At 39.7% G+C, this 22596-nt stretch overlaps 1 protein-coding gene across 6 annotated transcripts in view; it reads right to left on the reverse strand.

Moving 5' to 3' along the window:
* Positions 1-437: 437 nt before the first annotated feature.
* Positions 438-22596, reverse strand: part of OCRL (OCRL inositol polyphosphate-5-phosphatase) — a 62981-nt gene continuing 40822 nt past the window's right edge. For 5 of the 6 annotated variants that reach the window (XM_077889166.1, XM_077889164.1, XM_077889160.1 and 2 more), the window contains 9 exons: positions 18606-18716; positions 17799-17964; positions 17301-17536; positions 9340-9363; positions 6461-6577; positions 5483-5567; positions 4734-4861; positions 3079-3190; positions 438-2898 (listed from right to left, as the gene is read on the reverse strand). In XM_077889166.1, coding sequence (XP_077745292.1) covers positions 2777-2898; positions 3079-3190; positions 4734-4861; positions 5483-5567; positions 6461-6577; positions 9340-9363; positions 17301-17536; positions 17799-17964; positions 18606-18716 — 1101 coding nt within the window. In that variant the 3' untranslated portion in view covers positions 438-2776. The remainder of the gene's footprint in view (positions 2899-3078; positions 3191-4733; positions 4862-5482; positions 5568-6460; positions 6578-9339; positions 9364-17300; positions 17537-17798; positions 17965-18605; positions 18717-22596) is intronic. The other variant, XM_077889163.1, reaches the window with a different exon arrangement.

The raw sequence follows: 22596 nt of genomic DNA on the forward strand, positions 1-22596 counted from the left end.
ATCCTGTGGAAACAGGCTCTTTGTGGGGGCATGTCTAAACTGCTAAGGCTACACTGGCAAGAACACTGGGTCCTCTCAAGATGTGTATGTTGGGGTTTGTCGGATTTCTGGGGGTGGGATGATCATGGATCTGACACAGTGTGACATTTGCATGCATAAAGAATCAACATCTCTTTTCCTAACAGTGTTATTTTGTTGCCTGGATCCCCAGGGTTACAGTAAGAATCCTGTGCTGGCCTCTGGAAACATGTGACTTCTTTCTGAGCCTCTGAAAATACGTGGCTTCTTCTCCCCTCCAAGGGCAAATATAGTGAGAATTCTTATATTTTATTGTTAAGACAGGAAATGACAGTATAGTTGCATCTGTGAGGACTACAGTCAAGGGGGACTCAGTGACATAAGCCTCCCCCCTCAGTTCCTCCTTACCAAGATCACACTTATTTTTCACACAACATATATTTATTCAGAAAAATTGCAATAAATTATAATAAAAAAGATGACACAAAATACAGAATCCCACTAGCAGCTTTGCTTAGTGACCAAGACATTTCTGGGAAATATAACAATTACAGAATAAGAATCAGAAAACAGTGAAAGGGAAACTAATGCAATATCACCACATGGGTTCAAACCATTTCTTCCCTAAAACAATATAGATGCAGAGTTCTTCTCTATCAGATGGATCTGAACTCCTTACTTCAGAGGAGCTATGAAATAAATAGCACATTAGAGTTACTCAGGAATTGGAGGTTGGCGTGATGGAGTAGGCACAGTGGGGGAGCAGACTTCTTACATCTACTCTATTTCTATCTCCCCTACCTAGAGATTGTCTCAAACCCTTAATGCTGTGTACATCCCAGGACCAGAGCTGGAAAAATGTAGAGGCAGTAAACAAATTTAATGCATTTGCTTTATGAACAAAGAGCTAGGATGCTGCATACATTCCCTACCAACCCTATCCTTGACAACCCAAAGGTCCCAGGTTGCAACATACTAGACAATGTGCCCGGGACAGGCATCTCCCTGTCTCTGTGTCATGACCTTGCCCCTGCTTCTATAATCTGCCTCTTCTATGATCAATTTCTGGCCTAGTGGAGATGGCAAAAGCAGTCTTCTCATAATCTTCCATTAACGAAGTTCTGATCTAGCAGATCTGCAACTATTTGGCACTAAGACCTAGACTCTTCGTTCTAGAACTCCCAATCAGGAAAGGATTTAACCAGTATATCACAGGATACATACCTTTTCTTCCCCCACAGAACTCAACTTACGAGAGATGGGGGGAACCGAAGAACCATTCAGCAGTTGTGTTTCCCCTGGCCCTCTCCTTCAATATGTTAGAGGAGTCAGGAGTCAATACCCAAGACCAGACACAGAGTCCATATGTTAGGCTCCTTGGATTTAATGTTAACAGTCAAGAACGAGTTGACTTAGTGTGGTTTTAATGAAAGAAACCCAGGAAGAAGCCAACTGCAGCAGGCAGTTTTGCAGTCAATGGCTGGTGGCTGGTTTGCCGACCAACACACAGAATGATTTAAAAAAAGAATGCTGCCCCACAGAACTTGAGTAAATGAAAAGCTCAGAGGGTTGTCTTGGGTGGGAGAGAAAGGAGCTTCGTTGGTCCCACTGCACAGTCTCTTTTATATAACACTGGGTAAGGTGACTAGGAGCCAAGGGGAGCTGGTCATAGAACCCAGAGCCAGCCCTGATGAGGGAGGGGGCATCATCTACCCCCTGGTATTTCAGGAGACCAGAGAGGGTGTTCTAAGGATTATCCACAATACCCTGCTGGGGGAAGAAGCAGAATCACCAGAAAGGCCCAACTGAGGTCCAGACTGCCTTTCTGACTGTGATGGAGGTGGATTTTGCTCTGGAGGTGGATTTCTAAGTGGGGAATGGATCCTCCAGACAACTAGTATTAGTTCTCACGTGAAATTTGAATAAGAACAGAAAGGGATGGTAGAAAGCAAGACCTGTCAAACATAAATATTCTCACTTTTAAAATGCTCAAAGTGCTTCCACTCTGATCATGATTCTCTCACATCAATGGGATGTCATCTCTAGTAATCTCTAAAGTTCTGCTAGTAAACATGGTCTGAGACAAAAGAATACGGTTCCACCCAGTGCAGATCCATGAAAAGGCCAATGTTACAGAGACATACAAATGCCACTGTAGTAGAAATGCACAAATGCATGTCACAACCACATGAAGATGGTAAACTCACTGTTGGGGACATCCGAATAGTTACTAGCTTCACTCAGACTTCCTTCGATGTAATAGAGTTAGTCGAGTAGAGTGCAAAGGGGTGATATGGGAGGGGGTCGGGCAAAAGTGCTTTAGACGAAGGACTACAGACAAGTCTGAGCTACAGCACGTAGTGCATGTAGGCCTAGAATAGGAACATCTCAGAATCTAGGCCTAGGTGCTAAGGACAATCATGACAGCTGGGGAGGAGGGCAACAAACACATCCCCAGATAAAGGAGTGTAAATACAGATCTCTTTGCCTTATAAAGAGAGAACACAAAACCACCAAAATATGGTACCTTTGGCTTGGCAATATAAGTCTAAAAGTATTTTGCTGTGTAGGATATGGTAAGGGAGGGATTAGGAAACTCTCTTCCTCTTGTACTAGAAATAACCTTTTCATGCCAAAAGCCTCAAAATTCTGCAACTGACCCTTCTCGTGGCATGACTTTTCATTTCATTCTGAAATACTTAGTGCCCAAGATTTTCCACCTCTAGAATCTCGGAGAGTAGTAAGAGGAAAAGGCTTATTAGTCTTCATCACTCTCAAGAAACCCCAGAAGAAACTGGATAGCACGCTGACGGTCACTTGGAGTCTGTCTTGCCATAAGGTTGGGTGGAGGCCTTAGGAGAAGACTAGTGAAGAGAGTAGCTAGAGGGTGAGAAAAAGGAAAGGGGAAAACCCTTTGTCAGATACAATCTATGCAAAACTTCAGGAATGGGAACTGGGGGACCACTGGATGAGGGCAGTAGGCCATGCACCTGGACAGGAAGGCTGTCCCAACCAGCCCACCCTCCTGCTCATGCTGTCGTTTTAATGAAGTACTCTTACCGATCATGTTTTCGCTGACATTGTTGTACTTAGAGAATTTTAAGAGTTCTCGAAGGAATGCCATCAAGTAATGGAAAACATTTTTATGGCATCTTGGAAGCTGGGAAATCACCTGTTTTTAAGAAAAGGGGGGTGGGCAGTAAGGAGAACAAGTGAAAGAAGGGAGTAAGAAGAGCTCATAGCTGCCACAGTACTTTATAATTCAACCCATACAGGACCCCATTTATCTGACACGACTCTCTTTTATTTCCTCATGATTAACAGAGTACATGCCAAATGATAACTTCCAAGTCAGAATGGTCATACTGTTTGGCCCCTGTCCACTCAAAGACCAGGCCATATTCACATGTGTGATGTGGTCATCACACATTTACACAAACACATCCCACCTTACAAGCAGGTTACTATTAATCTGGTCTTTTTCAGTCTCCTCAGACAGGTAGCCATGGCATCTGCCAAGCTCAATGGTTTTCTCTGCAATGTCATTTAACATAGATGGGAGCTCCTCCCAATACTCACTAGTCTGACTGAGAGGTATTCTTAGCTACTGTGCATCAAAATTATTTCAGAATTAAAAACAAACACCGGGACACCTGGGTAGCTCAGCGGTTGAGCGTCTGCCTTCGGCTCAGGGTGTGATCCTGGGGTCCCAGGATCGAGTCCCACATCGGGCTCCCTGCATGAAGCCTGCTTCTCCCTCAGCCTGTCTCTGCCCCTCTTTCTCTGTATCTCTCATGAATAAATAAAAATCTTTAAAAATTAAAAAAAATAAAAGAAAAACAAACACCAAGGATGCCTGGGTGGCTTAATTGTTGAGCATCTGCTTTTGGCTCAGGTCTATTCCTGAGATCTAGTCCTAGTTAGGGTTAGGTCTAGTCCTGGGATCGAGTCTCTACCTATATCTCTGCCTCTCTCTGTGTCTCTCATGAATAAATAAATTTTTAAAATCTTAAAAAAAAAAACACCAAGAAGGGACACCTGGTTGGCTCAGTCAGTGGAGTGTGCAACTCCTGATCTCCGGGTTGTGGGTTCGAGCCCCACATTGGGTGTAGATTATGTAGAAATAAAATCTTTAAAAAACACCAAGGGGGCGCCTGGGTGGCTCAGTCAGTTAAGCAAGCATCTGTCTTTGGCGCAGGTCATGATCTCAGGGTCCTGGGATAGAGCCCTGTGGCAGGCTCCCCACTCAGCAGGCGGTCTGCTTCTCTCTCTCTCTCCTTCTGCCCTTCCCCATCAGTCATGTGCACATGGTCTCTCTCTCTCTCTCTCAAATAAATAAATAAAATCTAAAAAACCGCCAAACCAAACCAAACCAAACCAAAAAACACCAAGAAGACAAAAAGGAGAAAGGCTTACAAGCATCACTGACCCTTTCTGGTAATTCAGCCAGAATTCTATATATGATCAGCTTCACCAATCCTATGCCAGAGCAGAGGTATCTGCCCTATTCAATAGGCCAACTAGAAAAGTGTGGCAAATATAACAGGAAATAACACAACCTAAAATTTAAAAGTCCCAACTCTCAATGCTGGTGTCCTGTCATGAATAACAGATTCAGATCCACCCTACCACACAGCTAGATATACACCTGGCCTTGTTAAATTGATTTCTCTATGGGGGCACTTGCCTCAGACACACAGGACAGTAAAACTCACCTGTCGGCAGTTCTGGGGATCCTGAGCAGAGTCAAGGCATCGCTGATACAGCTCATAACATATGACAGGCTCTGGCAGGGCTTCCAGGAAAATGAGCAGTGCTTCAGCCACAGAGTGATTACTGCCAGCTGGGTTACCTTAAGTCAAGGGAATGTGGCTCCAGGAAAAAAACCACACAGAGACCCGATTTGTTTTCTTCCTCCAGCTCCCTCAGGGACAGTTTCCTTCCTATTATTCAGGGCAGACTAATCCTAATTGGGGTTTGATATTTTAGTGGTCCAGGTATGCAGCTGAGCTGTTACAGAATTTATCAACCTCTTGGGAGGTTTGGCTCAACGTGTGAGAATCAGGGGAATATGGCATATAGAATGATGTTCACACTTGATCAGTCCTTTAAACTAGTCACCAATGTTTCCCATCCTCTTCTGTGTCCTAGTGACAACACATGTGGTGGCAGGAGTGATCAATGGCCTGAAGCAAAACAGTGCCAGTGCTGTGGGTCCTATGTTCCATGTTTATTAAAAGTCGTTGTTACCTACCCCTTGATTCCTTTCAGTATGAGTCTGATACAGAGAGAAGTCAAAAGTTCCTAAAAGGAATTGAAAAACAACTGCAGAGTCAATGATTACCTTATAATAGAAGACAGAACGAAAGTAAAGACGGAAACACAAAACTCAAATGCAGGTGGAAAGGAAAGTTTGGTAAAGAATTTATCCGGCTTCCTAATAAGCCTTTGTCAAAAAGGATACGGATTGTCTCGGGAATGCTAGTATCCAGACAATCAATGATCTGCTGTAACTCCTCCTGCATTCCAGGGGTTTGGAACAGGTCCTCCTACCAGAGAGGTCACAATGAATGGAACAAGGCAAGATAATCGGCCCTACAGTTCTGAAGACCACCCAGGGATCGAAAGAGTAGCAGGATGCAAATGGAAGGGTAATATGCATACTTGTGATTAGGAACGGAGGTATGACAATGGCATCTTTTCCATTTATCATCTGTAAAATCCGCGTGAAATTTTATTTCAAGCCAGAAAATGATCTTCAAAGCTTTTACCCTATACCTTAGATGGCAGAAGACCAGCTGTCTAGGGAGATGAGGTGTTCCCACTTCTAGCTTCCTGACAAGTAGAAGGCAGAGTCCAAACAGCTGAATCATGCTCAGATACTGATACTAGGGAATGCTAGGGCAGGAATAAATGGCATGCCCACACCAAACCTTGCTTTCAAGTTCTATTACTCTTCAGTAGGTAAGAAAACATTTTCCTTCAATTTAGTTCCAGGAATTTCTCTATCTGGGGAGTTGGGTTGGAGGAAGCTAGCATTTTAGATAGGATTAAAAAATGAAAATCAAATTAAAGAAGTGGGCTTGAAGTTTGCTTTGGACTTAAAATCTTCAATGTCTATGTGAGACTGAAAGCAGGCATTATAGACTGAGGTACACAGTAGTCCAGGGGAAAATGTGGTAGCCAGGAAACAGGCATGCTCAGTTTGGGCCTCACTCCACCATTACACTTAGGCTGTGGTATTAGCTGAATCACTTAGTTTGCAGGCTTCAATTCTCCTATCTGTAAAATAGGGATACTTCCATCTGCCAGATAACCTGATAGTGTTGCTCTGTGAATGTAGCTTGGGAAAGTTATAAGCCCTATTACTGACATGAAGTATTATTATTTCCCACTGGATTCACACACCTTCCAAGTTGCAAGGCAGGCCACAGTTACTTACCTGGTGACAGGCATATTTGAATAAGTGATCTACCAGGAGCCAGATCTCCTTGGGGACCTGAAGGGGTCTTTCACTGGCACCTTCATCCAAGGGAACCATCTGCAGAAGGGATTTCTCCTAATAGATAAAAAAGGAGGAGAATCAAAGCGGTCTCAATAAAAACTTGTGTGTAATTTAATCTCCTTCATATTCTGCTTATGTAGGTACAATTTGGTCTTCATCTTTTAGGATTTTTTTTCCTTTTTTTCTTACTGGAGACACCCCTGGTCAGAAGGCACTTGATACCGATTGTCACAGTTAAGGCAGATCGCCTTCCTCTTCCAAATGCTTCACTTAATAGTTAAGCACTCCATTTGGGATCATTCTGTTTACCACATGGATGCACTGTGTGTTGTAAATCCTTTCAGGGGTGATACTGAGAACCAGTGCTGCAGTAGCATGGTCACATGCCACTCGAAATCTGGGGACTATTCCAGTACAATGGACTATATGATCCTCTGAGAGGGCAGCGTCTACTTAGGATTCAGTTGACTTTTAACTTACTATTCTGTCAGGTCTTACCACAAATATTACAGTTTTCACTGCTGATTTAAGTGAAGGCTCTCTGGTCCTCAGAAACTGAAGGCAATTCTCCACATTATACCTACGTTTGCAAATATTTTGGGCTCAACAGAAGACCTAATCTTAAGGCTCTAAAACTCATAACAATTAAGATTCAAAATTAGTAAACCAGATACAGCATACCAAGGGCCAGAAATACTGTGAGAAGTTCAGGGTCTGAGTCCAGAAGTTATTCTTTATATTAATAACCCAGCAGAGATTTCTCAGGGCTGTGACCCCTTTCATATTATCTTTCTACTCTGTTAGATTCTCCTGAAAGTATCTCAGGGAAAAACCCAAAAGTGACAATGACTAAATCTGAACTTGTAAATAGCTGGGGAAATAAACTCAATTATCTTATGTTTATATAGTCAAATAGAAATTATATCAAAAAGGTGCCTGAAACAAATTAAAAGTCATATGAAGGCAGCCTACAGAAAAATCCCAGTGTCGAAAACAGTGACCCAGTTTTTCATTTTCCTCACTTCTCCACTTCCAGCTTAAGGTTATATATATATTGTGTACTTTCAACTTTAGGAAGTTCTATAGATTCCATCCCAAACCCCAGCCATGTTGCTTCATGGGAAAGAAAAGAAGTGTTTCACTACTTCCAGAGACTGTACACTAGAGCCAAGCTGAGGGCTCTGCTTAACATTATGTTCTTCAATAAGCACTGGTGACCTTTTAAAGTCACTGTACCTTTCTAAGAGAATAAGGAAAAGAGCATGACAGTTGATTACCATTTCAAATCTCATTTCTTCACATTCATTTTGCTTTCTCTCTTTCTTTCCCTGGGATTCTATCATTTGATATTCATGTTCCCTATAGCTGCCAGAATTTCTATCAGTGGCTCATCCACTAACTTCTTTCCAGTTGCAAGTGTTAAATCCAGGCATCCACATGGTATCTGAACCAAAGCACTGTCTATAATGCACTCTGCTCACTTTCTGAACCAAACACATGTATAGATTTAGCAGATGCCTCCAAACTTACCACATATAAATTATTCAGCACTGATTCATGTACTTTTTTAAAAATTTGACATCCAACTGGCGCTTTTCCTGTACTAAGGCATTACAGCAACACAAGTCACTGTCTGAGATGAAAAGACAACATGGCCTGCTATTAACAAGGAAGGGCTGGGAAGCAGAACCGTCCCAATCCTTAGTGGTTTAAAAAGGTTAATAAAATGTCAGTAGGTTATATACATCATCCACTATCCATTTTCAAATTCATGTGTGATCATACGAAATGTCATACTTGTGTCTCTGAAGTCTAGAGAAAGATCATGCACAAGAAACAATACTTTCTCAAAAGTCCACAAATTATCCTGAACTCTAATTATCAAAGGGAAATCAGGCACACTTTGTTTTCTTTTAATGAGACACATCTGGTGCCTGATAAGCCCACACTTTGCAACCTTAGTGCTGATAACTAATACAGAAAACAGTACATCATTCCATCAAAATGCATTAAACTCCACCAAAATGGGGAGATCACATTACACAGTATGACAGTGCTTTAAGAACGTTTCTCAAGCCCACGTTTCTCTACTTGAGAGCCATGTATGGAGTCAGACACCCTCCAGTTTGAAGATGGAAGGTGGCCAAGCACTGCAGGAGTGCTTTACTAGGTTCCTTCACTAGATATTCAGAAGAACTGGGTTCTAGTCCCTTCTGTCCCACACCTCTGATATCAGGAGCAGTATGACTTTAGTGAGTGTTTCAACCTTCTCGGGCCTTGGTTATCTTGTCTATTAGAATGGAGAAAACACCTTACCCTGTATGAAGGCAGAGTGCTAGAACAGATGACCCCTTATGATCTCGTTCAGCATGATAATTCTATGTTCTATTTCTTAACCATATATCTATGCATTCGTTCGGTAATCAATATGGTCACTAACCCCAACTTACTCTTAAAGCAACAGAAATCCACTTCAGGTTTTACTATCATTGGAAATGTAGGACAGCTGAACAGTACCCTCCTCCACCTCATGAGCTTTCAGATAAATCAAAGTAGCTCTTTAGTTACTTCTCATTTCAAAAATACAAATCTGGAACCTTGAGTACTATTGCTTTTATGTACTAGGTCTCAATGATGACCAGTACAACAAATACTTTTCCATACTTCAGACACGCTTAAAAACAGCTGGCAGGACATTGGTAGATTCTCATGGAGTCAGAGGTATCTGATACGGGAAAGACTAGGGACAAATTCCAGGGACCAGTTAAGTCTTAATCAGGCACATGAAACACATAACCACCAATTAATTGTATTACCTTTTCTAGGAAGCTGTCTTCTTCCTGAGAGCAGAGCAGGAAAAGAAAGTCATTGACAGACAGAAAATTATTAGAATTTACAGAATTAGAAACAGATCAGTATTAATAGAACTCACTAGCTTACTAGATACATCCACTTTAAACAGCTTTATATTTTTCAAGTAAATCATTATTGTTGAAAACGCAACATGTTCTCATTTGCAAAGTTCTCTATTGTACATATTAATTTTCATGCAGTTTATTTATTGAGATTATTACTCAAGAAACATACATGTGTAGTCCTAGACTTCTGTGTCCTTTGGCAGCTGCCAGCTGACCTGGCCAAATGCCCAGTGACGGATCCATGTTGCTTGGAGGCAGGCTGTGCTGCTACACTCTGTAGCTTCCTACCTCATCCTAATGCCACCTGATGGGCGAATGTGAGTCTGATAGTGGCCATTCAAAAGGAGACGACTGGCTTCTCCCCTCTCTACTGCAATTCCTCTCACCCTAGTTGGCCCCCTAAGCAGTATCTCACACTCTTTGCCCTTGCCCCATACCCACTCACCTCTTCAAAGGACCCTAGAGTCCCCAAATATGGAGTCCCCACTGAAATGTAAATTTATTTCATTCCAGACCTTTGTAGACCAGAATACCCATCATTATCACCTATTGTGTTATATATGGTATAATGGGAAAAGGAGAAGCAAGGGAGAGGGAAGAAGGCACCTTCTTAATGGTCTCTGTCTTTTGTGCTCTTATTAAAATCCAGTAACAACCACCACAACAATAACTACTGACATCATTTAGCATATACCATGTAGTGGAAACCATGTAAAGTGCTCATATACAGTGTTATTCAGTCTGCACAAGTGTGTAACGTAAATATTATTCCCATTTACAGATGAGGAAGCTGAGGCACTGAGAGGTGAAACTGTTTGCCCTAGGTCACACTATTAGGCATTAAGTGGCAGGATCAGGATCAGAACTCAGGTCTGAGACTACAGAAATTACCACTATAGTCCCCTAGACAACTCAAAAAGTACAATCTGGCTGTTTCCTGGACAAAGGCAGGGAAAAACTGAAAAAGACAGTGAGAAACAAAGCACCATGGTTAGCAGGAGAGAGCACAGGCAGTGGTGGTAGACAGACCTGGTACAAATCTTTGTTCTGCTTCTGTACAGACATTAGGAAAGTTACTAAACTTTGTAAAGTCTCAGCTTCTTCATTTCCAAAACAGAGAGAATAATATCTACTTTGTAAGGTCAAGGAAGCAGCCTAAAATCCAGGCATGGTAGGGCAGTGGTAGTATAGCATGCAAGCACCTCCCCAGCAACTCCCAACTGGAATCCTCCCAATTCTGCCATGGGCCACCAAGAACCTGAGTATAAATCATACTTCTCAGGTCTGATAGTAAAAGGAGAAGTCCTATCTTACTATGAAATATGTGCAGGAGGCTGGAGGCGGAGGAGTGTGTTCCCTCATGTTTCAAATAGCAATGCTAAATGCATTTCCTATAAATGACTCTTATATATATGGTGGATAGATTTTTTAGTATTATTACATTTTGAATTAAATAGGCTCTTGTAGGTTTATTTACACTTTTATATATAACATAGGAAATGAAATAAAAATAATCAGAGTAATATTGCTTTACGAAGTATACAATATTTATAGTATTGTAATTACAATATTTTTTAATTTAAAAGTTAAATTCTGAGCACCAAACATCTAATTTAACACAATTTTGGAGTATGACCTTTTTTAAAATTTAGGACTACTTATTATTAAGAAATAGTAGAAGGCAGCCTGGGTGGCTCAGCAGTTTAGTGCCACCTTCAGCCTAGGGCCTGATCCTGGAGACCTGGAATCGAGTCCCATGTCAGGCTCCCTGCATGGAGCCTGCTTCTCCCTCTGCCTGTGTCTCTGCCTCTCTCTCTCTGTGTCTCTCATGAATAAATAAATAAAATCTTAAAAAAAAGAAATAGTAGAACCTGCTTGCCTAACAGACTTCTCTATTTTTCCTTCCATGAATAAATGCCACATGACACGATGAATAAAACTAGGTAGAGTTTTCATATACTAACCTATCAAACCAGGCCCTCAAGGAAGTTTTCTTCAGTGGCCATCTACTAGTAGTGCAAAGCATGCCTTTGGGGAGTGTTGGGGTGGAGGATGAAAATGAGGCTATATAGAAGAAACAATATGGTCCCTGACTCGGGTTTGCAATTGAGTTGGAGTAAGAAGTCTCAGAATTTATAGCCTGATATTGTTATAATTCACACATATGGGTTCTCAGTAAATGGCTAATAGGGAAAACAAACAAAACTGGGGTTCAAAGGAAGAAGATGGCTTTCAGCTGGGGCTATCAGGGGACTTTTCACAATAGAAATGGGACCTAACTAGCCTTTAAAAGATTCATAGGATTTTAAAGGAGTAGAGATGGGATGGGCACACTACAAGTGGAAGGGGCCAAAATAAATAAAGGTTCAGAGAAGGTAAATCCCAAGATGAGAGTAGAGAAAAGTGGTCATCTATTCTGCAGGGAGCATGGGAGGATGTTGAGAAAACTATTGGGAAATAGAGGTGCCTGAGTGGCTCAGTCAGTTAAACGTTTGTCTTCGGCTCAGGTCATGATCTCAGGGTCCTGGGGTCAAGCCCCACATTGGGCTCCCTACTCAGTGGGGAATCTGCTTCTCCCTCTGTTTCTGCCCTTCCCTCTGCTCCCTCTCTCTCTCTCTCAAATAAAAAAATAAAAAAATAAATAAATAAAATCTTTTAAAATAAGTAATGGGAAATAAATATGAAAAGGAATGTTGAAGTCAGACTTTGGGGGAACTTGAATGACAGGTAAAGCAATCCAGATTATATTTAGTAGGCATGGGGGAGCCACACACTACCTTTAAGGAAGTGATAGGCCCAAAAGCTGTATTACAGAAAGATCAGTCTGACAGCCCTGAAGAGGAAAAATGAAAGGGTAGTGATAGAGTCAAAGGGAATTGTTAAAAGGCTATCAAGGTAGGTCAAAAAGGAGAACACTTTAATGATGGGAAAATAATATTTTTTAAATGAATGGATAAAAGAAAACAAAAAAGAATCAAAAGGACTTTGATTAGATACTGATGGAGGAGCAGCACATTTACATTGAGAGTTTACTTCTCTGGCTACAGGCATATAGTAGATGTAAATATTTATTTTTAACAGTAGGCTGGATTCTGAAAATAAAAACACCACTTAGCCTCCACTAATAAACAGCATACTCCTAAGGTAGTCCTAAGGTTGCTGATAATCACTTAGTTCAACTGACTTGCCTACTCTGCAAAAGGCTGTGTGTTGATCACATTCAAAAAGGGAACCTAATTCAGGATTCCCTGGTGGAGCAACATAGGTATGCTACAAATGCACTGCAAATCATTATTCACTCCAACATTCATCCATAAGAAATTTTGCCAGTAGTAAGTGCAGTTAAAATAATGTAAAAGAGTCATTTAGAGGCAGATTCAAATTTAAAAATAAAAAACAGAAAACTGAATGAATATCAAAGTTCTAGAAAGGATTAGTTCATGTGAACTATAAAGAGAAGAAACACAAACCATACACCTAACAGGATAAGAAATGAGTGGTTGGATCAGTAAGATGAAGTAAATACTTAGTGAAAAGATCACTGGGGACGAATTAATCACCAAGCTGTTATTTTTGTTATTTCAAACTTTGATATCATCTTGAAATAAACAGGTCTCCAAGCAAATATAGTCTGTCCACCCATCCCTCAACCTCTTTTTTTGTTCCTGTATCTACCAGCAAAACCTTTAACCAGATCTGGTAAATTCAAACCTGGCCTCTCCATTAGGTCCAATCTATAAGCAACACTAGACTATTCCTTCAAATGTCAATTTACAACCTCATACTACTCATAAAAGCCTTCTGATAGTTGTTGATGCCTCTGGATTTGGCACAAACTCATCTGTTGACTTCAAGACTCTCTATCCTTGCTCCTAACCTACCCAATCAGCCTCACATACTCTTTTTTTCCTTAATCTTCACTCTTCCTAGGGAAATCTTAAAATTTTTCAAACATGGTCTTTTTTACTTTCACCTAGCCTTTATTCATTATGTCCCTTATACCTGGAAGAACCTGCTCACCCAATATGTTAATACATATTTCTTGAGTACTTGGACTTGACTCAAAACACTTCTATGATGAACCCCAAATCACTTTTCTAGTCCACTTTATTCTTATGTGCTGAATTTGTTTCTAGTTGTTAATGTTACATAAAACAAATATTCAAAAAGCCAAAATAGGCTGGTTCTGAGGTTGATTGTTACAGAAATTAGCTGGTCAATAAGCTTTTATAGCATATAAGGCTTGAGTAAACAAGCACAGGAATCTATTGTTAATACAAATTACAAGCTCCACGACTCTCATTCTAAATGCCTTTCCAAAATACTGACTTACCAAACACATTGGACATTAGCCAGTAAAAGTAGTTATATGTTTAGATTACCTTTAACCAAATTCCCTATTAACTTTGATTTAGAATTCAGCCACACTGTATATATAAGTAAACTTTTATCACCACTAAATTCCAGGAACCCACATAAACTCCATAATACTTTGTATTCAATGTGTAATGAATAAATATTGATGATTATGTGCTGGTTAATATGCTAGTTAACAACCAGAAAAATCAATCTTTATTCTGGAAAAGAATAAAGATAATTGCAAACAAATTCTCCTCTGCTCACCACTTGTGCTAATTCCAACTATTCTAATAATGGCAAAGTCACTGTCATTGAGAAGGACAAGAAGAATGAAAAGGACATATGCCAATTATTTCACTCCACATTTGGTGGGAAGATGGTGTTACATAACAATCTTTCTCAAACAGTACATGGAAAGTCAACATAGGCACTGAACTCATTTCTGGTTTCACCAAAATTTTAGAATGAATAATGCAATCAAGGATAACAGGTATCATTATTAATAGCATCATCTCATGGTATCTGAAATACCATTTTAGGTCTTGGAACAAATATGAACAAATGTAATAAAGCATTGCAGAAAGTCAATATCAAGTCAAAACAGAGTGAGAAGATATTATAAATGGCATACAGATAATCTTTGATTTCTTGTTTATTGCCCTATGCTAATATGGATAACTTCCTCATCAATGAGATACAAGAATTTAGTAATACTAAAATGTGACAGGCTTTGGAAAAAATCAGAACCCTATACCCTACCGATAATAGCTTAGTTTAAAAGAATCAATGATGACCACAAACGTACAATTTAATAAGAACTCAGCAATTTCATAATGAAAAATTATCAGGGTTCTATTTTTTAAACCTTCAATCATTTGTGCACAAAAAAGGAAAGAAAAGCGCTTCCTACAGATCCATTCTACTAACTCCATTAAGGATTTTGGCTACTTCCTATTCATGGTCAAACATTGAATTATCTGATAATATTTCAAATGAAATGAAACGTTTTCACACTGGTTGAGCCTCCTTCCAATCACTCTAATTAATACAGAACAATTACAATAAAGGGTATCATAATGCCTCTGCCAACTCTGACCAAAAATAAAACTAGTTTCCAGTTTACAGGAAATAAAGCGGATGGAAGGAGTATGAAAGGATTAAATTTAAACAGTTACCAAGAGGAAACAGGCAATGTTAGGAAACAGGATCCTTCACTGGGCAACTATTCTGGATTCTTAAAAAGTCAATGTCATTAAAGAAATAAAAGATGAGAACTGTTTTACTCTAAAAGAGACTGCAGAGTGGCATCTGGGTGACTCAGTCGGTGAAGCATCGGCCTTCAGCTCAGGTCGATCTAGGGGTCTTGGGATGGAGCCCCGTGTCAGGCTCCTTGCTCAGAGAGGAGTCTGCTTCTCTCCCTGCCCTCCCCCCACTCATGCTCTCTCTCTCTCTCAAATAAATAAAATCTTTAAAAATAAATAAATAAATAAATAAAAGAGACTGCAGAGACCTCGCCAAAGGTATTACATGAATCCAGATGAGATTTTGGCTTCAAAAAGCTATCAAAAAATTCCTAGGACAACTGGAAAAATTGAAATATGGAGTGGCTAGTTTTCTTAGGCATAATAATGGTATTGTGATAATACAGAAATTGTCTTTTTTCTTGAGAGGCAGGCTAACATGTTCACCAGTGAAATAACTTATCACTACTTCATTGCAAATAGTATAGCAAGAAAAAAGATACACGTCTATATATGTAAGGCATATAGGAGTTCATTGTACTGTTATTTTCCACTTTTCTGCATATTTGCCACTTTCATAATTAAAATTTGGGAAAAAGAAAGCTGGAAAATGGTGTTTAGGATGGAGGGATGGGGGTAGGGAAAAAAAGGAAACTTCATTTAGAATATATCCTAAATGGTGAAATAGTAAATTTGAAAGACAGAATATAGTGGTAAGAGAAAAAAAAAAGTATAAAAATAATAGAATGTAAGGATGTGAATTTCTGAAGAAAATGGTTCTCTTTTAAATAGAGGTAATACACCCAGTCATGAGGGCTCTAGGGAAACAAGTATAGTTCCAAGAAAGAATGCTGGGACTGGACTCAAGTGTTTTAATCTGCCATTTGAGTCATAGCTAAAACAATTCCATGGCAACAGAACAGATCACTCTCAGACGAGCCAGCAGCTTACCCGCTGGTCTAGCCCTCCTTGCTAGATGATAAAGTCACTGCTCTGGTGAGGCTGAAAGGATCAACATGAATACTAATACTAATGATAAAGTATGGCTGTCACATCACCTCATTTTCTTTGGTAAAAGACCAAAGAGTATGCTTTTATAGCTCAAAGAGGTCCACATACAAACCCAGCAATGTTTTCATTTAGAGGAAAAGTTCTTAATAGAATGAACTTGTTACTCAATCAGTTTATGTTACTGAAGATAATAAGCATTTCTTCCCTAAGGACACTGATATTAGAGGTTGGTGTCAGGGAGGGGAAATCCTACTCCTTCCCTTTTTAAGTGAGTCCCATTAAACATGCAGCAAACTTCAGTGCACATTATAATAATCTGGGATGCTGATAAAATGCAGGATCCTAAGCCCTGCACCCCAAGACTGTGATTCCATTGCCAGAGGTGAGCAGGGGGAGGGGGAAGGATCTGTACTTGTCCAAAGACCCCTGGGGGATTCTGACACAGGTACTCTGAGGTTCACTTACAGGTCTGGGCTACAACATGCAGCCAAGTTTGGGATTAGATATGATGAGTACTCTGAGGTTCACTTACAAGTCTGGGCTGCAACATGCAGCCAAGTTTGGGATTAGATATGATGATACAGTGAGGAGTTGACTGGGAATCAGAAAGTCTGGGGACAGGGCAACCCCGGTGGCTCAGTGGTTTAGTGCTGCCCTCAGCCCAGGGCCTGATCCTGGGGACCCTGGATCGAGTCCCACATCGGGCTCCCTGCATGGAGCCTGCTTCTCCCTCTGCCTGTGCCTCTCTCTCTCTGTGTCTCTCATGATTAAATAAATAAAATCTTTAAAAAAAAGAAAAAAAAAGAAAGTCTGGGGACAGTTTTGTCACTAACTTATTCCACTTTGGGCAAGTTACCGTCTCCATGCCTCAGCTTTCTGATGTGTTTAATGAGGATAATATTGCCCCCTGCCACTTACTGTTCCTTGCATACATGCTAATTTTTACAAAAGTATGAAGAGCATAACAAATAAGCATTAGACCTTTGAGAAGGGAGCCTTTAATTCAGTGAACTTAGTATTATATATTATATTCCTGACAACAGCCAATTACAGATCACTCTCCTCTTTCCTTTTAGGCTTAATCTAATGAAAGTAATGCTAGAGTAAAGCAACATTCTTGCTATTATTCACCTGACAATTCCCCCCACCCTGACAAAAGAGAAAAAAGCACAGAGACAATGAGGACATTCCTTAAGTATTGTGAAAATTACATCCAGAGGAGGTTCCATGTCTTAGGATGTTTCTTACCAAGTCTATGAGTTTGGTGACGGGAACTTCTCTGATCGGTCTTTTCATTCGGCACAAGGCCTCCAAGGATGTACCAAAACAACTTGGGAGGTAATTTCCACTAATGGTCAAGAAGTAATCTTTGCCTCGGTCCAGGTGAAGGACTAGAATATCTTCAATCTTATCTTCCCCTGAATTCAGGATGGTCACAGAGTCTTTACTGACATACACATCAAGGGAAATGTCCACTGTCTCATCTGAAATGTAAGAAATGACACATGGTAACAGAAACTTCTGGTGGAAAAGGAAAAGGGAGAGAAGCACCAACAGAAGTAGTGTCCTCTAAAAATCACCAAGTGATGGAAGAGAGACTGGACACACAAAAGATATCTCCCCAATATAATGACAGTGAAGGTAAGAGACATGTGGTTAGAAAACAAGAAGTTAAAAAAGGGAGGGATGGGAGTCATGGGGAGATGGAACGTTGCAAGCAGAGACAATGGTAAAGGGACAACTCACTTGGCTCCAAGTAGCCCTCAAAAGGTTCAGCCCGAAGCCATGGCTTGCAGTACTGGCTGTCATTAAGTTTAGGGATGAAAGAAAAATGGCAGGGAACCTGTCCATTGTTGCTGATCTGGAACTTCTCCTTTTGTAGTTGCCGAAACTTCACATTCTCAAACACAAACTGGGGAATAACAGACAGACACAAACATGCATCACTAGTAGGGGAGGTATGTCAGTTGGATTATTCCATAGAGAATATGAATAAAGAATAAGGTAATTATTAACCAGGTGTGCAATTGCTATATGCATTCACCAACTGAGCCAGCTGTACACCATGCCCTTTCATTTATTACTGTATTCACACCAGCAGAGACGGAATTTGGCAGCTCTTGCTACTTCTCTGACTGTTCCTGAGATCCTAAGAGGGTAACTGAACCTTAGGGTTCAGGACATTCATCCCATGACCAAGTCCTAGTTCCTGAAATATGAATTAACCAGCAAGTCTGAAATATTAAATAAGAGCTGCTAACATCTGAGGGCTTTGTATCAGGAGCTGTTTTAAGAGCTTCACATATATTAACTCATGTAATCCTCACAACCACCCCTTTAACCAGAAAAGGACACTGTGGCTCTGAGAGAGTCAGACATGTACCTGTGATCACACATCTACTAAATGACAGTGCTAGAATCAGAATGGAGGCAGTCTGACTTCAGCACACATGGTTTTTACCATTTTGTTGTGCTGCCTCCTCTAACAAACATGATTTCCCCTGTACTAAACATGATGGCCAGTAAATGGGGAAGCCATGTATTTTTGCTCACCTCCCTCCTGCTGAGTTCTAAGGAAGGAAGGAAGTCATTTTCCATCCTGTCCATAATGCGTACAATATCCTCAAACACTTTCCGATACCTCCGTTCATCCACAACCTTCACCTGAAAGAAAACAAACCCTCTTTTCAGTCTTATATGTTCCTAGCTCATCTTTTTTTGAGATTACCTAACAATTTAAAATGGGTTGTTACAACAGTCATTTAAAATAAACTGTGGTGTAAATAACATCCTCAAATACTCTCTTAAATATCATTCCATACATAACTTTTACCTCAAAGAAAACAGATCCTTATTTTAGTCTTGTGTGCTCTCAGCCTGAATCTCTAAGAGTCTAACAATTTTTAAAATGTCACTAAAACAAATATAAATTAAAGTAAATATTACAGCATTACTCACTTTATGGTAAAGGTAAGGTTAATTGGGTAACATCCTGGGAAAGTTAAACCTCTGTGCTAGCTTGGCAGTCATATTTGGGAAGAATATTATCTTGATCCAATGTTAAGTTATTTAGTGGTGGGGGAAATGTGACAATTGTGGTAAAAATTATTTCCTGCATTGCACAAAGTAAGTGTCAAAACATACCTGATACCATTTCTAACACTGAACACAAAGCATTGAAACAGCAGAAAAAAATGATTAAAGTATTAAATTCTATTAGCTGCTATGCATAATGCCAAAAATCATAATGTCAATGCACAGATTATATAATGATAAAAGCATGTTAGTAAATAGATCCTGTGGCCATTTTAGAAAACAGCCAATACAAAATGCCCTAGATTAGAGTAAAAGTATGACAACGGACAAATCATTTCAACTAATAGATCAAAAACATCTCCCATCTGACACAGCACTTTCAGCTTCCCGATATAGCTGTGGTTTTTTCACTATTAAAGCTTCATACAGATCAATGCAAAAAAAGGGTCATAATTAACATAGCATTTTAACTTATTGAAATCCCAGTTTCTTTTGTGAAAAGGAAACTTCACAAATTCAATGCCAAAAGAAAAGGACTGATGCATTTAGAAGAGGTTGTAAATCAAATGTGGAAAATAAGAGTATCAAAGCTGAGCCAAATATCTCAAAGATTGGAAAGGTTTTTACATATCTAAACCATAATGCCTGGAGAACTGAGAAGTAAGCAATCACTAGTGTCATGAGAGTCTATACTATAGTGTTAGGTTATAAGAAGAATTTTATACTTTCAAGTATTTTTATAAAATTTTGCAACTTGTGGGACGCCTGGGTGGCTCAGCAGTTGAGTGTCTGCCTTTGGCTCAGGTAGTGATCCCGGAGTCCCGGGATCAAGTCCCACATTGGGCTTCCTGCATGGAGCCTGCTTCTCCCTCTGCCTATGTCTCTGCCCCTCTCTCTCTGTGTCTCTCATGAATAAATAAATAAAATTTTTAAAAAATTTTGCAACTTGTGTTTTTTTTTTTAAGATTTTTTGGGACTCCTGGGTGGCTCAGGAGGTTGAGCATCTGCCTTTGGCTCGGAGATGATCCCTGGGTCCCAAGATCAAGTCCTGCATCGGGCTCTCTGCAAGGAGCCTGCTTCTCTCCCTGCCTGTGTCTCTGCCTCTCTGTTTCTAATGAATAAATAAATAAAATCTTTAAAAAAATAGATTTTTTATTTATTCATGAGAGATGCAGAGAGATAGAGAGGCAGAGACACAGGTAGAGGGAGAAGCAGGCTCCATGCAGGGAGCCCGACATGGAACTCGATCCCAGGTCTCCAGGATCACACCCTGGGCTGAAGGCGGTGCTAAACTGCTAAGCCACCCAGGCTGCCCAAGAACTTGTGTTTTCATAAAGTATTTTACATGTGTCATCTTTTCACAAGAACCTGCAAAGCTACCAAAGCTACCAACGATTTCTTCTGATTGTTGAAAATATCAAGATACAAATAGATCAACTAAGTTGCTCACTGCCACAGTTAATACCAGAAGTTGTATCTGGACCTCTAGTACAAGATCCAAAATACCAGGTACACAACAGGATTAATTCAAGTAGGCAATACAGATGACTTGGCCTACTGCATTTTTTAAAAGCTCTCTAGGCAATTTCTATGTCTACCAAAGTCTGAGAACCAATGCAACAGATCCTATTATCAAGTACTGGGGTGGAAACTCTATCTCAGCTTAATCTCAGCCACCCCACAGAAAGTCTTCTAAAGTTAATTGGCCATTGAACATTTGGTCTCTTTTTTAACAGTCACTGATGACAATGGTGGTAAAAATATAATGTGATTTTTAAAACCTCTAATCATAGCATGCCAAAGAGACCAAAATATGGGGTGGTTACTCAATAAACTCAAAGCCTTTTCTCAATGGATTATCAAGATCACACTCCTTAATGGTACATCAAGGATAATGAAGGGGAAAAACACCATAGAATGTCACTACCTGATATAACCCTTTAAAAAAGGAAATTACCAACAAAATTAGTATTTAAAAATGAGCTAGATGATCAATGAACTAGATCTTTTTTTAATGAGCTAGATATTTATGTAATAACATGGATAGTTCTCCAAGCCACACCACTGAATTTTTTTTAAAAATGCAAGCTGCAGACCAATACATACAGTACGAGACCATTTATAATATATGCACCAAAACACAGAACAATACTCTAATGTGTATGGCGCAACAGAAAAGCATATGCAAAAGTCTAGAACTGTGTTGTTCATGATAATAGCCAGAAGCCACATAATGTACATTTAAATTTACACTACTTCAAATTAAATAGAAAATTCAGCTCTCTTGGATACACTAGCCACACTTCAAGTGATTAAGAGCCACCTAAAGCTAGTAGTATTATACTGGACAGGACAGACCTATAACATTTCCATCATCACAGAAAGACCTATTCCTATTGGACTGTTGGTCTAGAGAGACATAAATTCATAACGGTAGTCGGCCTGGCTGGGAAGTAGGGGTTTGGGACAAAGGTGGGAGTGGGGGACAGAACAGGGATTAAAGAACTCCAGCCTTATCTGTAGATTTTGCTTACATTTTTATTTTAAAGAAGCAATTTTGAATTCCTAAGGAATTTAAATAGTATTAAAAACTAGAAAGGTAGACCTTTATCAAAGATATACAAAAATACACAGGAAACATGAAAATTTTTTAAATATCCTGCTAGGAGCTCTAGATTAATATGTAATATTACAAACATTCCAAGGTTCTGAAAAGAAATACAAACAAAAAAGCCAAGCATAGCTGATTAAACCAAAATGGTTAGTGTCTGGGGAAAGACATCCTTTTAAAAATGGATTAAGAGAACTCAAATGAAGAATACAGGGCAGCCCGCCAGTACAAATGAGAAATTAGGTGGGCTAAAATTAGTATCTAAAGGTTTATCTAGCCTATAAGTTCTTTGGATCTTATAGAGGCATTATAAGGTTGGTGGAAAGAACCTCAATAGGCTTAGGAGTTATTCAAGATTTGAATCTAAGCTCTCCTTCTAGTTGAATGCTTGTAAAGAAGTTATTTAAACTCATTGGTTTTCCATTTGCTCATCTGTTAAATGAGAAATATTTAACCCAAAGCACTGCTGCAAGGAGTAAATGAGATGTGTATAAATTCTCTATCACCATCTCTGGTACATACTAGCTATTATTTGAGAAACAGTATTATTTACAATTCTTTTAAAATTTCAAAATGGACAAAAGTCATGATTGCCTCGGTAAAATTTAGATTGTATTCTAAGACTAAGACCTACTTTTGTAAATAAAGGAAATACCCCAAAGTCATCCCCCTTTAAGACAGGAATAGCACAAGATATATCGGCGAAAATCTATCTGAAAAGCCAAAAGAATCAACACATACACCTAATACGTTCTTTGCATGTCTTACCTCATTAATCCTCATAAGTGGTACCATTGTCATCCCCATTTTATAGAGGAGGAAACTGAAGCACGGGGCTGTTACATAAATTTCCCATGGTTACATAGTTAGAAAGTGGTTGAACTGGGATGCAAGCAG

Source organism: Canis aureus, chromosome X, assembly GCF_053574225.1.
Source record: "Canis aureus isolate CA01 chromosome X, VMU_Caureus_v.1.0, whole genome shotgun sequence".
In the NCBI taxonomy this organism is placed as follows: Eukaryota; Metazoa; Chordata; class Mammalia; order Carnivora; family Canidae; genus Canis; species Canis aureus.